The sequence below is a fragment of the Pongo abelii genome, chromosome 1 (genome assembly GCF_028885655.2).
Source record: "Pongo abelii isolate AG06213 chromosome 1, NHGRI_mPonAbe1-v2.0_pri, whole genome shotgun sequence".
Classification (NCBI taxonomy): domain Eukaryota; kingdom Metazoa; phylum Chordata; class Mammalia; order Primates; family Hominidae; genus Pongo; species Pongo abelii.
In genome coordinates, this window is record NC_071985.2 from 44,344,450 (window position 1) to 44,363,558 (window position 19,109).

Sequence of the window (19,109 nt, forward strand, 5' to 3'; positions counted from 1 at the left end):
TGGGGCTATAAATCCTGTCTTTTTTTTTTTTTTTTTTTTTTTTTTTGAGACAGTGTCTCACTTTGTCACCCAGGCTGGAGTGCAATAGCAAGATTTTGGCTTACTGCAGCCTCAACCTCCCAGGCTCAAGTGATCCTCTCACCTCACCCCCTGAGTGCCTGGGACTACAGGTGCATGCTACTATGCGTGGCTAGTTTTTGTATTTTTTTGTAGAAATGGGGTTTTGCCATGTTGCCCAGGCTGGTCTCGAACTTCTAGGCTGAAGCAGTCTGCCTGCCTCAGCCTCCCAAAGTGCTGGGATTACAAACATAAGTCAATGTGCCCGGCCTATAATTCCTGTCTTTTAGAATTGGTATGAGGCTAAAGTGAGAGAATGTGTTGAAAGCACCTACCACAGTGTCTGGCACATAGTAAGCCTATTTCCTCCTCCCTTTGAATAAATCAGTGTCCTTGAGAAGATTTCCTGCTCTCTCAGTCACCCATCCTTTCCCTGACAATCATCCACATTGGAACTCCTCCCAAAACTTAAGGCTTCTTGTTCCAACTTACTTATAGTTATACTTCTACTCTTAGTAGAGAGAACATTCTTCGTAATTCATTATGGCTTATTTTTGTAATAAAACGAAAGGAGAAAGCTGTTATAAAAGGTTAATAATACAGAAGTATATAAAAGTTAAAAGGTGAAGTTTTCCCTCCTTTCTCTTTCCCTCTTCTCCATTCTAGACAAAATATTTTGTCTCTCTCTCTCAATCTAGTAAGTGGCAAGAGAATAAAATTCAGATTTCTACTGTTATCTGCATCAGTAGATACCTGGGTGTTTGACTGTCTATTAGGTAGAATGCATAGAGACCATTCAATATATTCTTATCAACTTGTTGGTTACCTAATCCATTGTCATTTGAGATAGAGAGAAGAGAGTTCAGATCCTTAAAGTCTTCATGCTTATGAGTTGAGAATCAGAGCTAAAGCCTTTGCTTTGGGGTGTTTGGGATTATAAATATTCTTCTACTTTTAGCATGATGGTCTCATGCTTTCTATGGCTACTGAGGGCTATGATTGTGATTCTGTTTTTTCTAAGTCTTATATCTGGCCTGAGTTACACGCTGATGCTTTTACTAGGTAGGGAGATGAGCTCGTATCCATTCAATGTTGACTACTGGGATAAAACTCTGGTTTGCCTTCACATTGATCCCAGTTTCTTTGAGGCATGTTATAACCTAGAAACATGTTATAGCCTGTTTGGTTGCAGCTCCCTTTGGAAAGTATATGTACCAACAAGAGTCAAGGTATTTTCTTTTCTTTTTTTTTTTTTTTTTTTTTTTTTGAGATGAAGTCTCGCTCTGTTGCCCAGGCTGGAGTGCAGTGGCACCATCTTGACTCACTGCAACCTCCGCCTCCTGGGTTCAAGCAATTCTCCTGCCTCAGCCTCCTGAGTAACTGGGATTACAGGTGCCTGCCACCATGCCTGGCTAATTTTTGTATTTTTAGTAGAGATAAGGTTTCAGTATGTTGGCCAGGCTGGTCTCAAACTCCTGACCTTAAGTGATTCACCTGCCTTGGCCTCCCAAAGTGCTGGGATTACAGGCATAAGCCACCACACCCAGCCAAGTCAAGGTATTTTCTATACAATAACAAAAATAGGGAGGTATTTTACTTAATATGTAATTAATATTTAAGAGTGATGGTTCAGGGAACTATTTAGAAATGAAAAAGAATCAGCCTTGTGTGAAAACAAACAGGAGAAACCTTTCAAATGCCCCATGAGAATGTCACGAGAGGAGAACTGGAAGTAAAGTAGCTAGAATATGGGGATAAGGATAGAGGTCAAGGGTGTCCAAGGGCAGGACAATTATTAATATATAGTTGTATACTTTTCTATGTGATATGAACCTGAGGCTTCAGAACTCTAGAGAAAGCAAAGACATCTGCTACCTACCAACTTTAGCCTGCGTACATAACTGTTTTCTGGCTTTTTGTTTGTATGTTTGTTTATATTTTAGAAATAGGGTCTCACTCTGTTGTTCAGGCTAGAGTGCAGTGACGTGATCACAGCTCACTGTAACCTCAACTTCCTGGGCTCAAGGGATCTTCCTGCCTCAGCCTCCTGAGTAGCTGGGACTATAGGTGGATGTCACCATACCCGGCTAATTTGTTTTATTTTTTGTAGAGATGGAGTCTCGCCACATTGCCCAGGCTGGTCTCGAACTCCTGGGCTCAAGGGGATCTTCCAGCCTCAGCCTTCCAAAGTGCCGGGATTACAGGCGTGAGACACTGTGCCAGGCCACTGTTTTTTGTTTGAATTATCAGTTAGTATAATCATCCTTTGTTATAATAGAGTTTTAGTAATGTGCCATGAGCTACGGAGTAAGGATTCTTCACCTATAAGAGTCAGTATTCTTAGGAAGGGGTCAGCCTTCATCAGTGATTGAGTGATTACTTCTTGGCATTTGAAACAGTGTCATTGGCTGGGCACAGTGGCACATGCCTATAATCCTAGCACTTTGGGAGGCTGAGGCAGGAGGATCGCTTGAGCTCAGGAGTTTTAAGACCAGCCTGGGCAACTTAGTGAGACTTCGTCTCTACAAAAAATTTAAAAATAAATAAAATAAAATAGTGTCATTTTACACTTTATACCCAAAACGAAACTAAAGAAGTATATTCTGGTGTCTGTAGAGTAGCAAACTCCTTTCTATGCATTTCTTTCTTTCTTTTTTTTTTTTTTTAAGATGGAGTTTCACTCTTGTTGCCCAGGTTGGAGTGCAGTGGCATGATCTCGGCTCACTGCAACCTCCGCCTCCCGGGTTCAAGCGATTCTCCTGCCTCAGCCTCCCGAGTAGCTGGGATTACAGGCATACGCCACCACCCCGGCTAATTTTGTATTTTTAGTAGAGATGGGGTCAGGCTGGTCTTGAACCATGTTGGTCAGGCTGGTCTTGAACTCCCGACCTCAGGTGATCTGCCCGCCTCGGCCTCCCTAAGTGTTGGGATTATAGGCATGGGTCACCGCACCTGGCCTCTATTGCATTTCTTAATTGTGCCAAGAAAATGGGTGGTAACAGATCAACTTCTGTAAATTCCATGGATTTATGCAGAATGCATTCTACAAGAGAAATCTCTTTAGGAATTCACTGTGACTCAATATAGGAATTATGAGTTACTGTCATGATTCCTTGAGATTCTTTTTATTTGATTGAGTTAGGAGCAAAATGCTTACTCATTGCTTTATTCTTGGGGTAGAGGCAAATGCAATTTCAGATAAATGTGTGGGATAAAATGTGTGGGATGGGAGTTGAAAGATAGAAGATTTTACATATGCCGATTGAAAGTGGCTTTGAGCATCATTTCTTCATTAATTCATTCCATGTTTATTTATTGGATGCTTACTAAGTGCCAGGCGCTGTTCTAGGTGCTAAGAAGGGATATAGACATCCATGAAACAGTCTGAGGTCAGACTTCCCTCTTAGGTGGCCATACTAAGGCCCATAACAGCTCTGGCTCATCCTCTTTATATTAATTTTTATTTTTTCACTCCCTGTCTCCAGGAGACAGTGTTGGCTTCCTTTTTTGTTTATAACCGTCAAGCATGAGTCATCCCTTCACTGAGTATTGCAGAATCGCATATCACATTCCAGCCTAATTTGTACTGCTGCCAGGGTCTCTGCCAGCAGCTCTTTGCTTATCTTCTGACAATCATGATACTCAGAGCTTTGAGACCAACTGCACATGTTAGTCAACTGGGGAAGGGAGAAGAGAGAGCATGATACCTGTTTTCTATCCATTGTTGTTTAGTACAAGGTGTATTTAGGAATGGGCAGCTTCTGGCTGGGCGCGGTGTCTCACGCCTGTAGTCCCAGCACTTTGGGAGGCCGAGGCGGGCGGATCACGAGGTCAGGAGATCGAGACCATCCTGGATAACATGCTAAAACCCCGACTCTACTAAAAATACAAAAAAATTGCCGGGCGTGCACCTGTAGTCCCAGCTACATGGGAGGCTGAGGCAGGAGAATGGCGTGAACCTGGGAGGCGGAGCTTGCCGTGAGCCAAGATCGCGCCACTGCACTCCAGCCTGGGCAACAGAGCGAGACTCTGTCTCAAAAAAAAAAAAAAAAAAGGAATGGGCAGCTTCTTTGTGGGTGCCAATATATCAGGCCATACTCCCATTAGAAAGCCCGAAATCCATGGCCGGGCATGGTGGCTGGTGCCTGTAATTCCAGCACTTGGGAGACCAAGGCGAGCGGATCACCTGAGGTTGGGAGTTTGAGACCAGCCTGACCAACATGGAGAAACTCCGTCTCTACTAAAAATTAGCCGGGCGTGGTGGCGCATGCCTGTAATCCCAGCTACTCGAGAGGCTGAGGCAGGAGAATCGCTTGAACCTGGGAGGTGGAGGTTGCGGTGAGCCAAGATTGTGCCATTGCACTCCAGCCTGGGCAACAAGAGTGAAACTCTGTCTCAAAAAAAAATTAATTAAAAATAAAGCCTAAAATCCTTTTTTTTTTTTTTTTTTTAAGACAATGTGTAGAGTGCAGTGGTGTGATCTCAGCTCACTGCAACCTCCGCCTCCCAGGTTCAAGTGATTCTCATTCCTCAGCCTCCCAAGTAGCTGAGACTACAGGCATATGCCACCATGCCCAGCTAATTTTTTTTTTTTTTTTTTTTTTGAGACAGAGTCTCACTCTGTCGCCCAGTCTGGAGTACAATGGCGTGATCTTGGCTCACTGCAACCTCCACCTCCTGGGTTCAAGTGATTCTTCTGCCTCAGCCTCCTGAGTAGCTGGGACTACAGGCTTGTGCCACCACGCCCCGCTAATTTTTGTATTTTTAGTAGAGACAGGGTTTTACCATATTGGCCAGGCTGATCTTGAACTCCTGACTTCGTGATCCACCTGCCTCGGCCTCCTGAAGTGCTGGGATTACAGGCGTGAGCCACCGTGCCCAGCCTAATTTTTGTATTTTTAATAGAGACTGGTTTTGGCCATGTTGGCCAGGCTGGTCCCGAACTCCTGGCCTCAAGCAATCTGCCCACCTCAGCCTCCCAGAGTGCTGGGATTACAGGCATGAGCCACTGTGCCTGGCTTCCAAAATCCATTTCTTTAATAATGAATTTACATCTATGAGCAAATAAAGTCAACTGGTCTCTTAAAAACAGTATTGGGCCAGGCATCGTGGCTCACGCCTATAATCCCAGTACTTTGGGAGGCCAGGGCAGGTGGATCACCTGAGGTCAGGAGTTCAAGACCAGCCTGGCTAACATGGCAAAACCCATCTCTACCAGAAAATACAAAAATTAGCTGGGCGTGGTGGCACATGCCTGTAATCCCAGCTACTCAGGAAGCTGAGGCAGGAGAATCACTTGAACCCAGGAGGCAGAGGTTTGCAGTGAGCCAAAGTCGCACCACTGCACTCCAGCCTGGGTGACAAGAGCGAAACTCCATCTCAAAAAAAAAAAAAAACCAACCGTATTGGTCTTACAGATGGACTTGGCAGCTTGGGCTGATGTTTCTGTTGTGCACACAAAATGGTCCTTTGAGGAAAACCTGAAAATTTATTCTAGAATTTTAAGATAATCCATCAGAAAAAACAAGCAAACAAAATTCTTCCTGAAATTTCTAAACAATACTTTGGTTTTGAATATTTAGGCTTTCCTTTCATAAGTTTGATTGGTTGATTTATATCTTTTAAAAAATATCTATTGCAGCTCCACTCACTAGCCAGTGACCTTGAGCAAGTTGCTTAATCTCTGTGACTGTGTTTCTTCATATGTAAAATAGTGATGGTAATAATAACACCTCTGTCTTGGATTGCTATGAGGATTTATTGACTGTTACATGTAGGGTACTAACAACAATGCCCAGCACACAGTACCACTCGAGAAATGACACCTTGGTATTATCAAAAGCAGAAAGTATATTTTTCCCCTTAAAATCTCACCGGGTACATGATATAGTACCAGGTACACAAAAAGTACTCAGTTAACAAAATGAATGATTGTGACAATAACCAGTCAGCTCTAATCGGCTGCAAAATTGTGTTTCTTATTTCCATCAATGACCACGAAGACTACACTCTCCAAGTCCCACCCAAGTGTCATGTCCTTGAGAGTTTTTGGTGTTTGTTTTGGAGAAACTTCCAGTTATTACATTTCAGATATCACTTTGTATAGAACGAAGACAAAGACAACAGCAACAAGAAAGCCAAGATCCATTTAATTACTGCCCTTGGGAGCCACATTTTTAAACTTTTTTGTGGACACGTGAGTCTAGCAGCAGTTGAACAAAGCCCATTCAAACCTCTGGTTCTTTAATGACTACCATGTTACTGCCTTCCTGTCCCCTGATCAACCTCAAAGTCCTTTGAAATGCCAACAAGAGGGATGAAATGTGCATTTTAAGTTATCTTTTCATCCACGGGGTTTAAAGTTGCAGTCAATATCTTAATGCTGGCCTAGAGTATTAGATCAGAAGAAGAAGGTAAAATTTTACTCCCCTCTTCTCTGGGAAAGACTATTTTTCCATCCATTGAGCTGAGGACTGCAAAGATCAGGAGCCATTCACTTGAGGCCCTTTAAGGGGAAAACAGTTTGCCCTGATTTTCTTACAGATCAAAAGAGGGTCAGCAACAACACTTCTCCAACCTGTCTTGGAATTGAGACAGACAGGTGCGTGAAAGGAGGTGAAAATTGCTGATATTTTGCTTGAAAATTGTGAATATTCATATGGATAAAGTTCTATTAAATTTAAAAAAAAATATCTATTTAGGGCAACTTTGTAATATAAAAAATATTTTCACCTATAATTCTTTACTTTAATGTAACTGTTTTCTTTTCTTTTCTTTTTTTTTTTTTTTGAGACAGTCTCATTCTGTCACCCAAGCTGGAGTGCATGTTGTGATCTCAGTTCACTGCAGCCTCCGTCTCCTGGGTTCAAGCAATTCTCCTGCCTCAGCCTCCTGAGTAGCTGGAATTGTAGGTGTGCACCACAATGTCCAGCTAATTTTTGTATTTGCAGTAGAGACAGGGTCTCTCCATGTTGGCCAGGCTGGTCTTGAACTCCTGACCTCAAACGATCTGCCCACCCCAGCCTTCCAAAGTGCTGGGATTACAAGTGTGAGCCACCACATCCAGCCTAATGTAACTGTTTTCCTTTCTTGGGATTCTTTTTAGTCTTTATCTCATTGTTATATGTGATTATAATGTTGTCATTTATGCAGTTGTATGTTCTATTTTAAACCTTAAAATTTGTTACTTACCAACTTTTTGAATATGCCTGACTGAAGTGATTCATACTGTAGCATGTGTGACTCAGGGTAGTGAAAGGGGGTTTGTTTTGAATAGCAAGATGAGCATCAGACTAGTCTTCCAACCAGAAAACATTCCATGCAACTTGAGACACAGATGAAACAACAAATTTCTTCTTGGCTTGGGGTTGGATAAAGAGTAGATTGACTTATGTAGTGTTTGCTAAAATGACAAATGGTGAGATGCTAAAAGCACTTTGAGCTTTAGGGAGTTCAAAGTGGCCAGGCAAATTAAAGTTATGTGACCTACCTGAGAATATAGCATAGTTCTTTGTGAGAAGAGAAGGTGAGATATTTGTGCTTTTTGGGAATAAAAAAGATTTTAAAAACTCAAACAAGGCTGGGCACAGTGTTTCACACCTGTAATCTCAGCCCTTTGGGAGGTTGAGGCGCAGATCGCTTTAGCTCAGGAGTTCAAGACCAGCCTGGGCAACATGGCAAAACTCCATCTCTACCAAAAAAAATACCCAAAAAAGAATGAAAATTTAGCTGGGCATAGTGGCTCACACCTGTAGTATCAGCTACTTGGGAGGCTGAGGTGGGAGGATCACTTGAGCCTGGGAGGTTGAGACTGCAGTGAACCTTAATTGCACCACTGCACTCCAGGCTGGGCAACAGCACAAGACCTTGTCTAAAAAAAAAAAAAAAAAAAAAAAACACAAACAAACAAAAAACTTTAATCAAAAATACCTACTGCTCATGCTGGGTGTGGTGGCTCACACCTATAATCCCAGCACTTTGGGAGTCTGAGGCAGGTGGATCAGTTGAGGTCAGCAGTTCAAGAGCAGCCCAGCCAACATGGTGAAACCCCATCTCTACTAAAAATACAAAGATTAGCTAGGCATGGTGGTGCGTGCCTGTAATCCCAGCTACTCAGGAGGCTGAGGCAGGAGAATCGCTTGAACCCAGGAGGCAGAGGTTTCAGTGAGCTGAGATCGTGCCATTGCACTCCAGCATGGGTGACAGAGTGAGACTCTGTCTCAATCAATCAATCAATAAACCTGCTGCTCAAATAGGGTAAGAAATAAAAACAGCATATTCATCTGAAAGAAACAAAATTGTGTGTCTTTTAGACTTCAGACAAAGTAAATATTCAACATCTGATAACTGTTAAGGACACAAACGTGAGCATATTTGTGTTGAGTTCTTTTATAACTCTAAAATATGCTAGAATTCTGTGGAGGGTTGATTCTGAGTTTGCAGACCCTTGAAGACATCAGGAGTCTGTGTACCTACAATGGTAATATATTAATATGTGTGAGTCCCTAGTTAACCGTTTATACCTGGAATGCCAGGCAAAGCAGACAATGTCAGAGACACAGAGGAACAACCTATGCAATGGATAGAAATGCAGTAGATGGACATATGCTCTTGTGTGTTTGGAACCTTCACAGGAAAGAAGTAGAACACAAAGTGGAAAGTGCAGACTAGGCAAAGGACCTGTGGAAGGTTTGTTTCTAAACCTCAAAGATGTTTTTTTTTTTCTTTTTAAATTGAGACAGTGTCTTGCTTTGTCGCCCAAGCTGGAGTGGGGCGATCTCAGCTCACTGCAACCTCCGCCTCCCGGGTTCAAGCCGTTCTCCTGCCTCAGTCTCTGGAGTAGCTGGGGCTACAGGCGCCCACCACCACACCTGGCTAATTTTTGTATTTTTAGTACAGATGGGGTTTTGCCATGTTGGCCAGGCTGATCTCAAACTCCTGACCTCAAGCGATCCTCCTGACTTGGACTCCCAAGGGCTGGGATTACAGGCGTGAGCCACTGCGCCCAGCCTAAAGATCATTCTCGAAACTCACTTTAGCGAACTTGGGCATTTCAGTTAGGATTAGGTTCAATTGTAAGTAACAGATCATCAAACAAACAAACAAACAAAAAAACCAAAACTCAGGAACTTAAAGATAGAGTTTTTGGGTTTTTTTTTTTCCCTTACATGGAAGAAGTCTGAAGCTAGGTAACTGAGAGCTGGTGTGGCAGTTCTGTGATCACCAGAGACCTAAGCTCCCTCTTTCTTTTGGTGTCATCATCTTTAGTGCTGGCTTCCACCCTCAGGTTTGCCTTAGGGCTGCTGAGTGATCACTGCTGTTCTAGCTGTCACATCTGTGCTCCAAGCAGGAAGAAGGACAAGGCCAAAGGACATATTTTCTGGTAGAATCCACCCCCTGTACCCTAAAGGGATTTCCTGGAAACCCCACCCACTTATTGGATACCCCTATCTGTAAAGGACATTGCCTTCCCTTATAACATGGAGACCAGATATTGGATAGGCAAACCTTGGTCTCTGCCGTACCAAGTGATCATATTCCTAAAGATATTACTTAGACTTAGGTGGCTAAGACTTTGGGATACCTACAGACTCAGAATAGGACAGTAATAATGTTTGGTGAACCTGGCTTTTCATTTCCTACTTAACTGATTAATTCAACAGTATTTAGGACTTACCACATGCTAGGCACTGGAGCTACAGTAGTAAGCAAAATAGACCCAGTCCCTGCCCTCAAAGAGTTTACAGACCCATGGGGGAAAGAAAGGTTTTAAAGAAGTGGATTATAAATATGTTGAACCTTAAGAAAAGGGGAGTGTGCTTAGTTGGGACTGTGTGATAGGAAAGGCTCTATAAGGATATGTCATAACATATACATCGAAACTAAAAGGATGCTTAGGAGTTAGCCAGGTCAGAATGGCAGGGATGGAGGTGTCAGAGGAGAGCAAGAAGGGGAGGAGTACCCCAGGTCGACTCACTCCCAGTCTGATAATTTCCATTACAATTCCTTTTTCTTCCATTATTTGTCTTAATTCTTCATCAGAGGGAATCAGTGGGAATGTCTAAGCAATAAAGGAAGGCAGAGACCAAAATTTTTTTTTAATCTGATGGCTAAAGGGGTTGCCATCCTTTGTACTTTGTTTTTTCACTCTCTCTAGATGAGTGCCTGCCTTCATAGGCTGCACCAGGGAGTGTTGGTAACCGAGGAAGGAGGTGGATCAATGGCTAGGGTACTGAAGTCCAATTGTTCCATCATAGATCAGGATTTTGGTCTCAGTGTGGGACTTTGGGGAGACAGGGATTGGTTCTGACCCTCAGGCGCTGATATATGACCCCCTTCCCCATCCAGGAAGTGGACGTTGTGGTAGCACCATGCCAAGGCCTCCGGCCCACAGTGGATGTTCTGGGTGACTTGGTGAATGATTTCTTGCCTGTGATAACCTATGCACTCCACAAAGATGAACTCTCTGAGAGGGATGAGCAAGAGCTTCAGGAAATCCGAAAGTATTTCTCCTTTCCTGTATTCTTTTTCAAAGTGCCGAAACTGGGCTCAGAGATAATAGACTCCTCAACCAGGAGAATGGAGAGCGAAAGATCACCGCTTTATCGCCAGCTAATTGACCTGGGCTATCTGAGCAGCAGTCACTGGAACTGTGGGGCTCCTGGCCAGGATACTAAAGCTCAGAGCATGTTGGTGGAACAGAGTGAAAAGCTGAGACACTTGAGCACGTTTTCTCACCAGGTGTTACAGACTCGCCTGGTGGATGCAGCCAAGGCCCTGAACCTGGTGCACTGCCACTGCCTTGACATCTTTATTAACCAGGCATTTGACATGCAGCGGGACCTGCAGATCACTCCCAAACGTCTGGAATATACTCGAAAAAAGGAGAATGAGTTGTATGAATCATTGATGAATATTGCCAACCGAAAGCAGGAGGAAATGAAGGATATGATTGTTGAGACACTTAATACCATGAAGGAGGAACTTCTGGATGATGCTACTAACATGGAGTTTAAAGGTAGGTCCCAGAGAGCTTGTTGGGGTGCTGGCACAGGAGGAGTCTCTAACCATTTTCTAGCTGGAAATTAAGAACGTTAATTCTTAAGGTTAAAGGAATCTCAGGGTAACTTCATCCACCCCACTGTTATCAGCAGGAGCCCACCATTTAGCCAAGGTGGCCTCTCTTGCTCTCAAAGATCATTGTGGAAGATTCCACCCTCATTCCTTCCCAAGAACATTAGCTCAACTTTTGGTAAATTCATCCTAATAGCTCCCTAATCTCCACTTTCTGCCTGTACCCCCTCAACCCCTAATGGAGCTGGAGAAGAGCTGCTTGGAGAATGTTAGTAAATTGTGCTTTAACCTTTGCTTCTGCAGTATGGCTCATGCCTGTTTATTGGTTCTTTTTGTCTCGTGGTCTAATTTCCTTTCAGGCTGCTTCTGAAGCCCAAATCAGGAGGATTTCCCAAAGTTGTGTTTTTAGCCGTTTGACAGTCCTATTCTTCACAAATGGCTACTAACAAAATTGGGTGAAAGTGATTGGTCAGGTCTTTGGGTGTCTGAGATGCTGCTGATTTTGTATACTGACTTCTGTATAAACCTCCATGGAAGATTAAAATGACATGGTTTACAAGTTACCCTTTAGAGTCTCAGTTGTGAGTATCCTAATCCCTTGGGAGGCTTTCTGAAACTACAGATGCTCAAGACCACTAAAGATGACTGCAGACTTATTCAGGATTTCTGACGTGGGACCCAGCATCAGTATTTTTTAAAAATAACCTCCCTAGGTAGATTCTGTTTATTTCCTTTTTCTAGATGAGGGACTAAGGCTTAGAAAGATTAAGTAATTTGCCCAAGGTCACACAGCTAGTAAATATTAGAGGCAGGATTTGAATCCAGACAGTCTGATTCCTGAGCCCGTATTCTTAATTTCCATCCTTTACTGCTTCTTAATCTGTTTCCAGTTACTGATGCCACCTTCTTCCTGGTACCCACCTTCAAAACCTCAGCATGGTCTTGAATTGTCTTCCCTTGGCTAATCAGTTGCCAAGTACTGATTAATCTTTTTTTTTTTTTGAGATGGAGTCTCGCTCTGTCGCCCAGGCTGGAGTGCAGTGGCGTGATCTTGGCTCACTGCAACCTCCGCCTCCCGGGTTGAAGCAATTCCCCTGCCTCAGCCTCCCGAGTAACTGGGATTACAGGCATGCGCCACCGTGCCCGGCTAAATTTTTTTTGTATTTTAGCAGAGACGGGGTTTCATCATGTTGTCCAGGATGTTCTTGACCTCGTAATCTACCCGCCTCGGCCTCCCGAAGTGCTGGGTGGCGTGAGCCACCACGCCTGGCCTTGATTAATCTCCTTACATATTCGATCCCTATCTGTGCTTTTCTATTCTGTCTTCTTAAGTCTAACTCAACTATTGTTATCTAACTGATCTCCCTGACTTCTTTCCCCAGTTCACCTTTACTGGCTCCCTATTTCTACAGACTAAGTTTAACTCCTGCACCTATTATTAAAGACCTCCCAAAGCCTAGCCCTTACCAACTTTTCCAGTCTTACTTCCTCACTATGCACTTTCCTGTATTTTCTATGTCAGTTGGTCTTAACTTCTTTCTGTCCTCCATACGCTCCCTTTACTTTTTCTTTGCTAACACCCTGCCTTAAACCTGGAATGTCTTTGATTTGTCTGTGAACTTCCAAATCCTACCTACCCATCAGGGCTTGTCTCCCAAATGCCATTTTTCATGAAGTCTTCTTTAATTTTCTCCTTCTTTTTTTATTTTTGGGACAGGTTCTTGCCCTGCCATCCAGACTGGAGTGCAGTAGTGCAGTCGTGGCTCACTGCAGCCCCAATCTCCTGGGCTCAAGCAATCCTCCTGCCTCAGCCCCCTGCACACCTGGGACTACAGGCACATGCCACCACACTAGCTAACTTTTGTATTTTTTTTAGAGACAGGGGTTTCACCATGTTGGCCAAGCTGGTCTTGAGCTCCTGGCCTCAAGCAATCCTCCCACCTCGGCCTCCTAAAAAGTGCTGGGATTATAGGCATGAGCCACCACACTTAGCCTTGCTTTAATTTTCTTAGCTAATAACAATTGCAGTCATTTGAAATCGCATAGCATTCCATCTGTAACTTATTTCTGGCATATTTATGTACTGCTGACTACTTCCTAAAATCCTAGAGTTGAAGGAGGATAGGATCTGGGTCTTATTCATCATCATATTCCTTGCAGCAAATAACACAGACTCTTGTATACAGTACATCTTTGGAGAATCAATGAGTGTGTGAATGATGATATCTAGTTTAAGTTACACTTATAAATACAAAGGAAGTATGGTTGACTTTAGCAAGCATAGGTTGCCTGATTTCTTATAGTCATTCTAAAGATGAACAGAGATACCTCTTTGGTTAATTCCCCACTGCGAGAGGAGTTGTTGAGAAGTGTTACTTGCAGTGGAAATCTTAGGAAGTCTTCTCAATATTTGATTAAAGACACCAGAGTATCACTGCCGGCATCATATTACACAGAATGAAGGTCAGGACAGCTAGGCTGGGCAGACAGTAAAGTATTCGATTGTTCTTACCTTGTTCTAAGTGCTTTCTGAGTACCCTTGAAACAGTAAGAAGATTTAGAAGCAAGCTAGCACATATTCTGTGGAGCCAGATTTTTTTTTTTTTTGTAAAAAAAAAAAACACAGGTCTTGCTGTGTTGCCCAGGCCTGTAGCGATCCTCCCGCTACAGCCCCCACAAAGTGCTAGGATTACAGGTATGAGCCATCGTGCCCAGCGTGGAGCCAGATTACTATTACTGTTTGTTTTTAAATAAAGACAATGCATATGTGCTAGGTATCATGATATTCACACTTTATAAAATTTATTTTTAAGATAAAACCTATATGTATAGTACTTAACTCAGAGTTATAAAGACACCATCCCCCAGTCACCCACTTCTTCTCCATATGTTCTTCTGCACTTGTCTTTTTCATTTAATATGTATCTTAGAGGGCATTCCGTAAATATTCATACAAATTTGTCTTTTCCTAATGGATATGCCTGAATTTATTGAACTATTCTCTCATTGGTGGACATTTAAACTGTTTGTTTTTGTTTTTTATTTATTTTTATTTATTTATTTATTTTTTGAGACAGGATCTTGTTCTGTCGCCCAGGCTGGAGTGCAGAGGCCTGGTCTAGTCTCACTGCAACCTCTGCCTCCTGGGTTCAAGGAATCCTCGCACCTCAGCCTCCCTAGTAGCTGGGTCTAAAGGTGTGCACCACCACACCTGGCTAATTTTTGTATTTTTAGTAGAGACAGGGTTTCACCATGTTGGCCAGGCTTATTTGTTTATTTTTTATTTTCTCTTTTGCTAATACAAACTGTACTGCATTAATAATCATTGTACATATACACCTTGGGACTTGTAAGGGTATATCTCAAGAAAAAGTATTCCTAGAAGCAAAATAGTTAGATCAAAGGGTATGTAGATTTTTCTTGGTTGGTTGAACATTTTAATAAATATTGCCAAATTTCCTCTGAAGAAGTGGCACCCATTTAAGTTTCCACCAGTAGACATGAGAGTGCCTTTTTAGGAGCACATCTTTTTGCAAGTAGTTTGACTTCTCAAGTTCTTCTGTCCTCTGATTTACAATATTAATAGATGTTCTAATCCTAAGAGATAGTGTAGCATGGTGGGGACAATTGAGTTTTACTTTTTATTTATCTAGTAATTGATTAGAATAAAACTCCTGGCCGGCGGCAGTGGCTCATGCCTGTAATCTCAGCACATTGGGAGGCCAAGGTGAGCGGATCACCTGAGGTCAGGAGTTCAAGACCAGCCTGGTCAACATGGTGAAACCCCATCTCTACTAAATAACAAAAATTAGTCTGGCGTGGTGGTGGGCGCCTGTAATCCTAGGTACTTGGGAGGCTGAGGCACAAGATCACTTGAACCCGGAAGGCGGATGTTGCAGTGAGCCGAGATTGTGCCACTGCACTCCAGCCTGGGCGATAGAGCTAAACTCAGTCTCAAAAAAACAAAACATAGAATAAAATTCCTGACTCTTGGGTTTTTCTCATTAATATGCTAGGGAGTGTGAAATTTTGCAAAGATCATAGGATTTGGAATAATGAGCACTGGGTTCAAATGCTGGCTGTATTACTTCCTAACTGTACTATCCCCTTCCCATGTCTACTTTGTTCTCTCTTTGAGGCTGTTTCCTGATCTATAATACCCATCTAACAAAGTTATTGTGAAGATGAAATTAGATTACATGTGTAAAATCCTTATTTTAGTGCCTTTCAAATAGTTTGCACTTCATAAATGTTGTTCCTTCCCTCCTATAAATGTGACATAAAAGCTAACAAAATTGCCGGGCACGGTGGCTCACACCTGTAATCCCAGCACTTTGGGAGGCCGAGGTGGGTGGATCACGAGGTCAGGAGATCGAGACCAATCTGGCCAACATGGTGAAACCCCATCTCTACTAAAAATACAAAAAATTAGCCGGGCGTGGTGGCAGGTGCCTGTAGTCACAGCTACTCAGGAGGCTGAGGCAGGAGAATGGCTTGAACCCGGGAGGCGGAGCTTGCAGTGAGCTGAGATCGCGCCACCCACTCCAGCCTGGGTGACAGAGCGAGACTCCGTCTCAAAAAAAAAAGCTAACAAAATCAACAGTCTTATTCTAGACTTATTGCTTCTTCTTTTTTTTTTTTTTTTTTGAGACAGGGTCTCACTCCCATCACCCAGACAGGAGTACAGTGGCACAATCACAGCTCATTGTAGCCTCTACTTCCTAGGTTCAAGCCATCCTCCCGCCTGCCTCATCTTTTTACTTTTTGTAGAGATGAGGTCTCACTATGTTACCCAAGATCATCTTGAACTCCTGGGCTCAAGCAATCCTCCTGCCTCAGCCTCCCCAAGTGCTGGAATTACAGGCGTGAGTCACTGCACCTGGACTTAATTGCTTCTTCTCAGGATCTTAGCTGCCTTTAGTAGTTGAGGGTTACGTGACCCCTGATCATTGTGAGAGTTAGACATCAACGAATCACAGCCATCATCATCACGGTAGTTCCATGGTTCTGATTTGGGAGATGACTTTATTTAGTGTGTCTGTTGCTTCTTCCTCACAACTGATTAGCTTATTTCTCTGCCTCCATAGATGTCATTGTCCCTGAGAATGGAGAACCAGTGGGCACCAGAGAGATCAAATGCTGCATCCGACAGATCCAGGAACTCATCATCTCCCGACTTAATCAGGCAGTGGCTAATAAGCTGATCAGCTCAGTGGATTACCTGAGGGAGAGCTTCGTCGGAACCCTGGAACGATGTCTGCAGAGCCTGGAGAAGTCTCAGGATGTCTCAGTTCACATCACCAGTAATTATCTCAAACAGGTAGACAAAGAATGATTTTTAAGACATCGTGTCATAGATAACATGAAAAATCTGCACAAGTCCACGCTTCAAATTAGGCAAGAATTTCCCTTTCAGCTTCTTGCGAATCTTGTTTGAATTTTATTGTTTTCCTGTCACGTGACCACTGCCTGTGGGAGATGTTGGTGAGCTGTAAAACTGCAGTTAAGTTGATGAATATAGGCCAGGCACAGTGGCTCACGCCTGTAATCCCAGCACTTTGGGAGGCTGAGGTGGGTGGATCACCTGAGGTTGGGAGTTCGAGACCAGCCTGACCAACATGGAGAAATCCCATCTCTACTAAAAATACGAAATTAGCCGGGCGTGGTGGCGCATGCCTGTAATCCCAGCTACTTGGGAGGCTGAGGCAGGAGAATCGCTTGAACCTGGGAGGCAGAGGTTTCGGTGAGCCAAGATCACACCATTGCACTTCAGTCTGGGGGACAAGAGTGAAACTCTGTCTAAAAAATAAAAAAGAATAAAAAAATAAGTTGATGAATATAAAGATGAGGTAGAAGGGGCTAGATAGTCACAAAATAAATAATCAGCTTAAGTTGACTCTGCATATATATTGAGGGGTAAGTTTGGAAACCCTGAGTCTGGACTGTGTTCTTGAAATAAGTATCATTTATTGCATTTTTGAAATAGCCACACTACTGAGGGCATGTTTTCTTTGGCGTTGTCTCTTTCAGATCTTAAATGCTGCCTATCATGTTGAAGTCACATTTCACTCAGGGTCATCAGTTACAAGGATGCTGTGGGAGCAAATCAAACAGGTAGGGATTATTACTTAGAGAAAGATTTGGAAGCCCCTAGTTGGCTCAAATGAATCCTAGTGACCCCGGTAGGAAACAGATATCTAGGATCTTCTGTTAAGGCAGGGTGACCATTTGTTCTGGTTTGCCTGCCTGGGAGAATTCTGGTTTATGCCTATTCTCAAATAATTATTAACATTGTTCCCTTGAACTCTCAGAAATTTTGGGTTTAAATGATTTTTATGTTGGGTGCTCTTTGTGGACAATGGAAAAATAGAAAAAAAAGATAAATGATAGTTCATGGAGCCATAAGACTCTACCACACTAGCTTCTTCATATTTCTTTTTCCCAGCCTAAATCTTTTCTCAGAACTAGGCTTTGTTGTTGCCGGAGGCTGTGAATGTGGTTTCTGTTCTGGAATTTGATCTGGCTCTTATGTAGAGTTATTTACTGACTTCAGAAAGATTATCAGGCACTCCCTGGCACTGAATGTAATATATTGAGGGTTTGTGAGCATGTAGACTAGGCCTGGTGTTCTTTGATGCTTTTCTCTGGCTAGAACCTGATTTTGTGGTAGATGGAATTGGAAAGGAACTTTGGACTTCATATGGCTCCCATCTTATGAGCCTGCTTTTAATGAATGGGTAACCCAGAAAAGGAAGGACACTGAATCTTTGTAGTGGTTCTTGTCTCTCATTCCTCGGTGATCTCACTGTCTTCATCCTGGTAGATCATCCAGCGCATCACATGGGTGAGCCCACCTGCCATCACTCTGGAATGGAAGAGGAAGGTGGCCCAGGAAGCCATTGAGAGCCTCAGCGCCTCCAAATTGGCTAAGAGCATTTGCAGCCAATTCCGGACTCGGCTCAATAGTTCCCACGAGGCTTTTGCAGCCTCCTTGCGGCAGGTTGGTATGTAGGAAAGGAAATACAGCTGGATCAAGCAGAGAAGCGCCTCATCCAGATGGGAATATTTTGCTCTCTGCTCTTCATATATATATATGTGTGTGTGTGTGTGTGTGTGTGTGCGCGTGTGTGTTTATATACATATATACACACATACACATATATATATTAAAATCATCAGTATATTTTCTTTCTAGCCTGTTATAGGAAGTTTTTTCAATAAATTTTTCATGTGGATATTTTCCTAACTCTCGGGAGAATGGAGTGAGCTCAGTTAATTCCTCCCCATTTCACTGAGTGAGGAAAGAAAATAGGAGTAGGAATTTTATATGTTTATGTAGTATTTTAGGAAAAAATGACAGAAGGTCATGACTTTCCAACTTCTATATTATTTCATAATTGTTTGACATCTGATTGTCCACTGGTGGGGAGTGGGTGTGTCCAGGCAGAGAGTGGATAGATGTGAGTATGCATCCAGGAGGAAAAGTTTTTGTTGAGAGTCTACTCTGTGCCAGTCTCTGTGCTAAACATGTTACATGTATCTTGTTTAATTCTCACAATTATCTATATGAAGTAGATATTGTTATCCCTGTATAACAGGTGAGGAAGCTGAAGCTAGGGACTTAAGTCATATGTACTTTTTCTGTTTCTCTCCCAGCTAGAAGCTGGCCACTCAGGCCGGTTAGAGAAAACTGAAGATCTATGGCTGAGGGTTCGGAAAGATCATGCTCCCCGCCTGGCCCGCCTTTCTCTGGAAAGCCGTTCTTTACAGGATGTCTTGCTTCATCGTGAGTCTGGTTTTCTTTTAGATAAACTGGAGGATGGTTCAGGATACCTGACATTCTTATGTCCAACCTCAGAGAATCCTAGTGTCTAAAGCTGCTTCTTTGCAAAGCTGCCTAAACCCTTACTGATGTTTTTGAATTCCTAAAGTCTCTTCCTGCTATTTATATAGTTCAAATAACATGACCAGGCCAGGTG

General features: G+C 42.9%; 1 protein-coding gene across 4 annotated transcripts in view; it reads left to right on the forward strand.

Moving 5' to 3' along the window:
- The window catches only part of DSTYK (dual serine/threonine and tyrosine protein kinase), a 72,284-nt gene that overhangs the window by 34,647 nt on the left and 18,528 nt on the right, over nt 1-19,109 (forward strand). For all 4 annotated transcript variants that reach the window (XM_024231985.2, XM_024231989.2, XM_009238912.3 and 1 more), the window contains exons 3-7: nt 10,405-11,074; nt 16,218-16,450; nt 17,161-17,244; nt 17,954-18,130; nt 18,787-18,916. In XM_024231985.2, the coding sequence (XP_024087753.1) occupies nt 10,405-11,074; nt 16,218-16,450; nt 17,161-17,244; nt 17,954-18,130; nt 18,787-18,916 (1,294 nt within the window). The remainder of the gene's footprint in view (nt 1-10,404; nt 11,075-16,217; nt 16,451-17,160; nt 17,245-17,953; nt 18,131-18,786; nt 18,917-19,109) is intronic.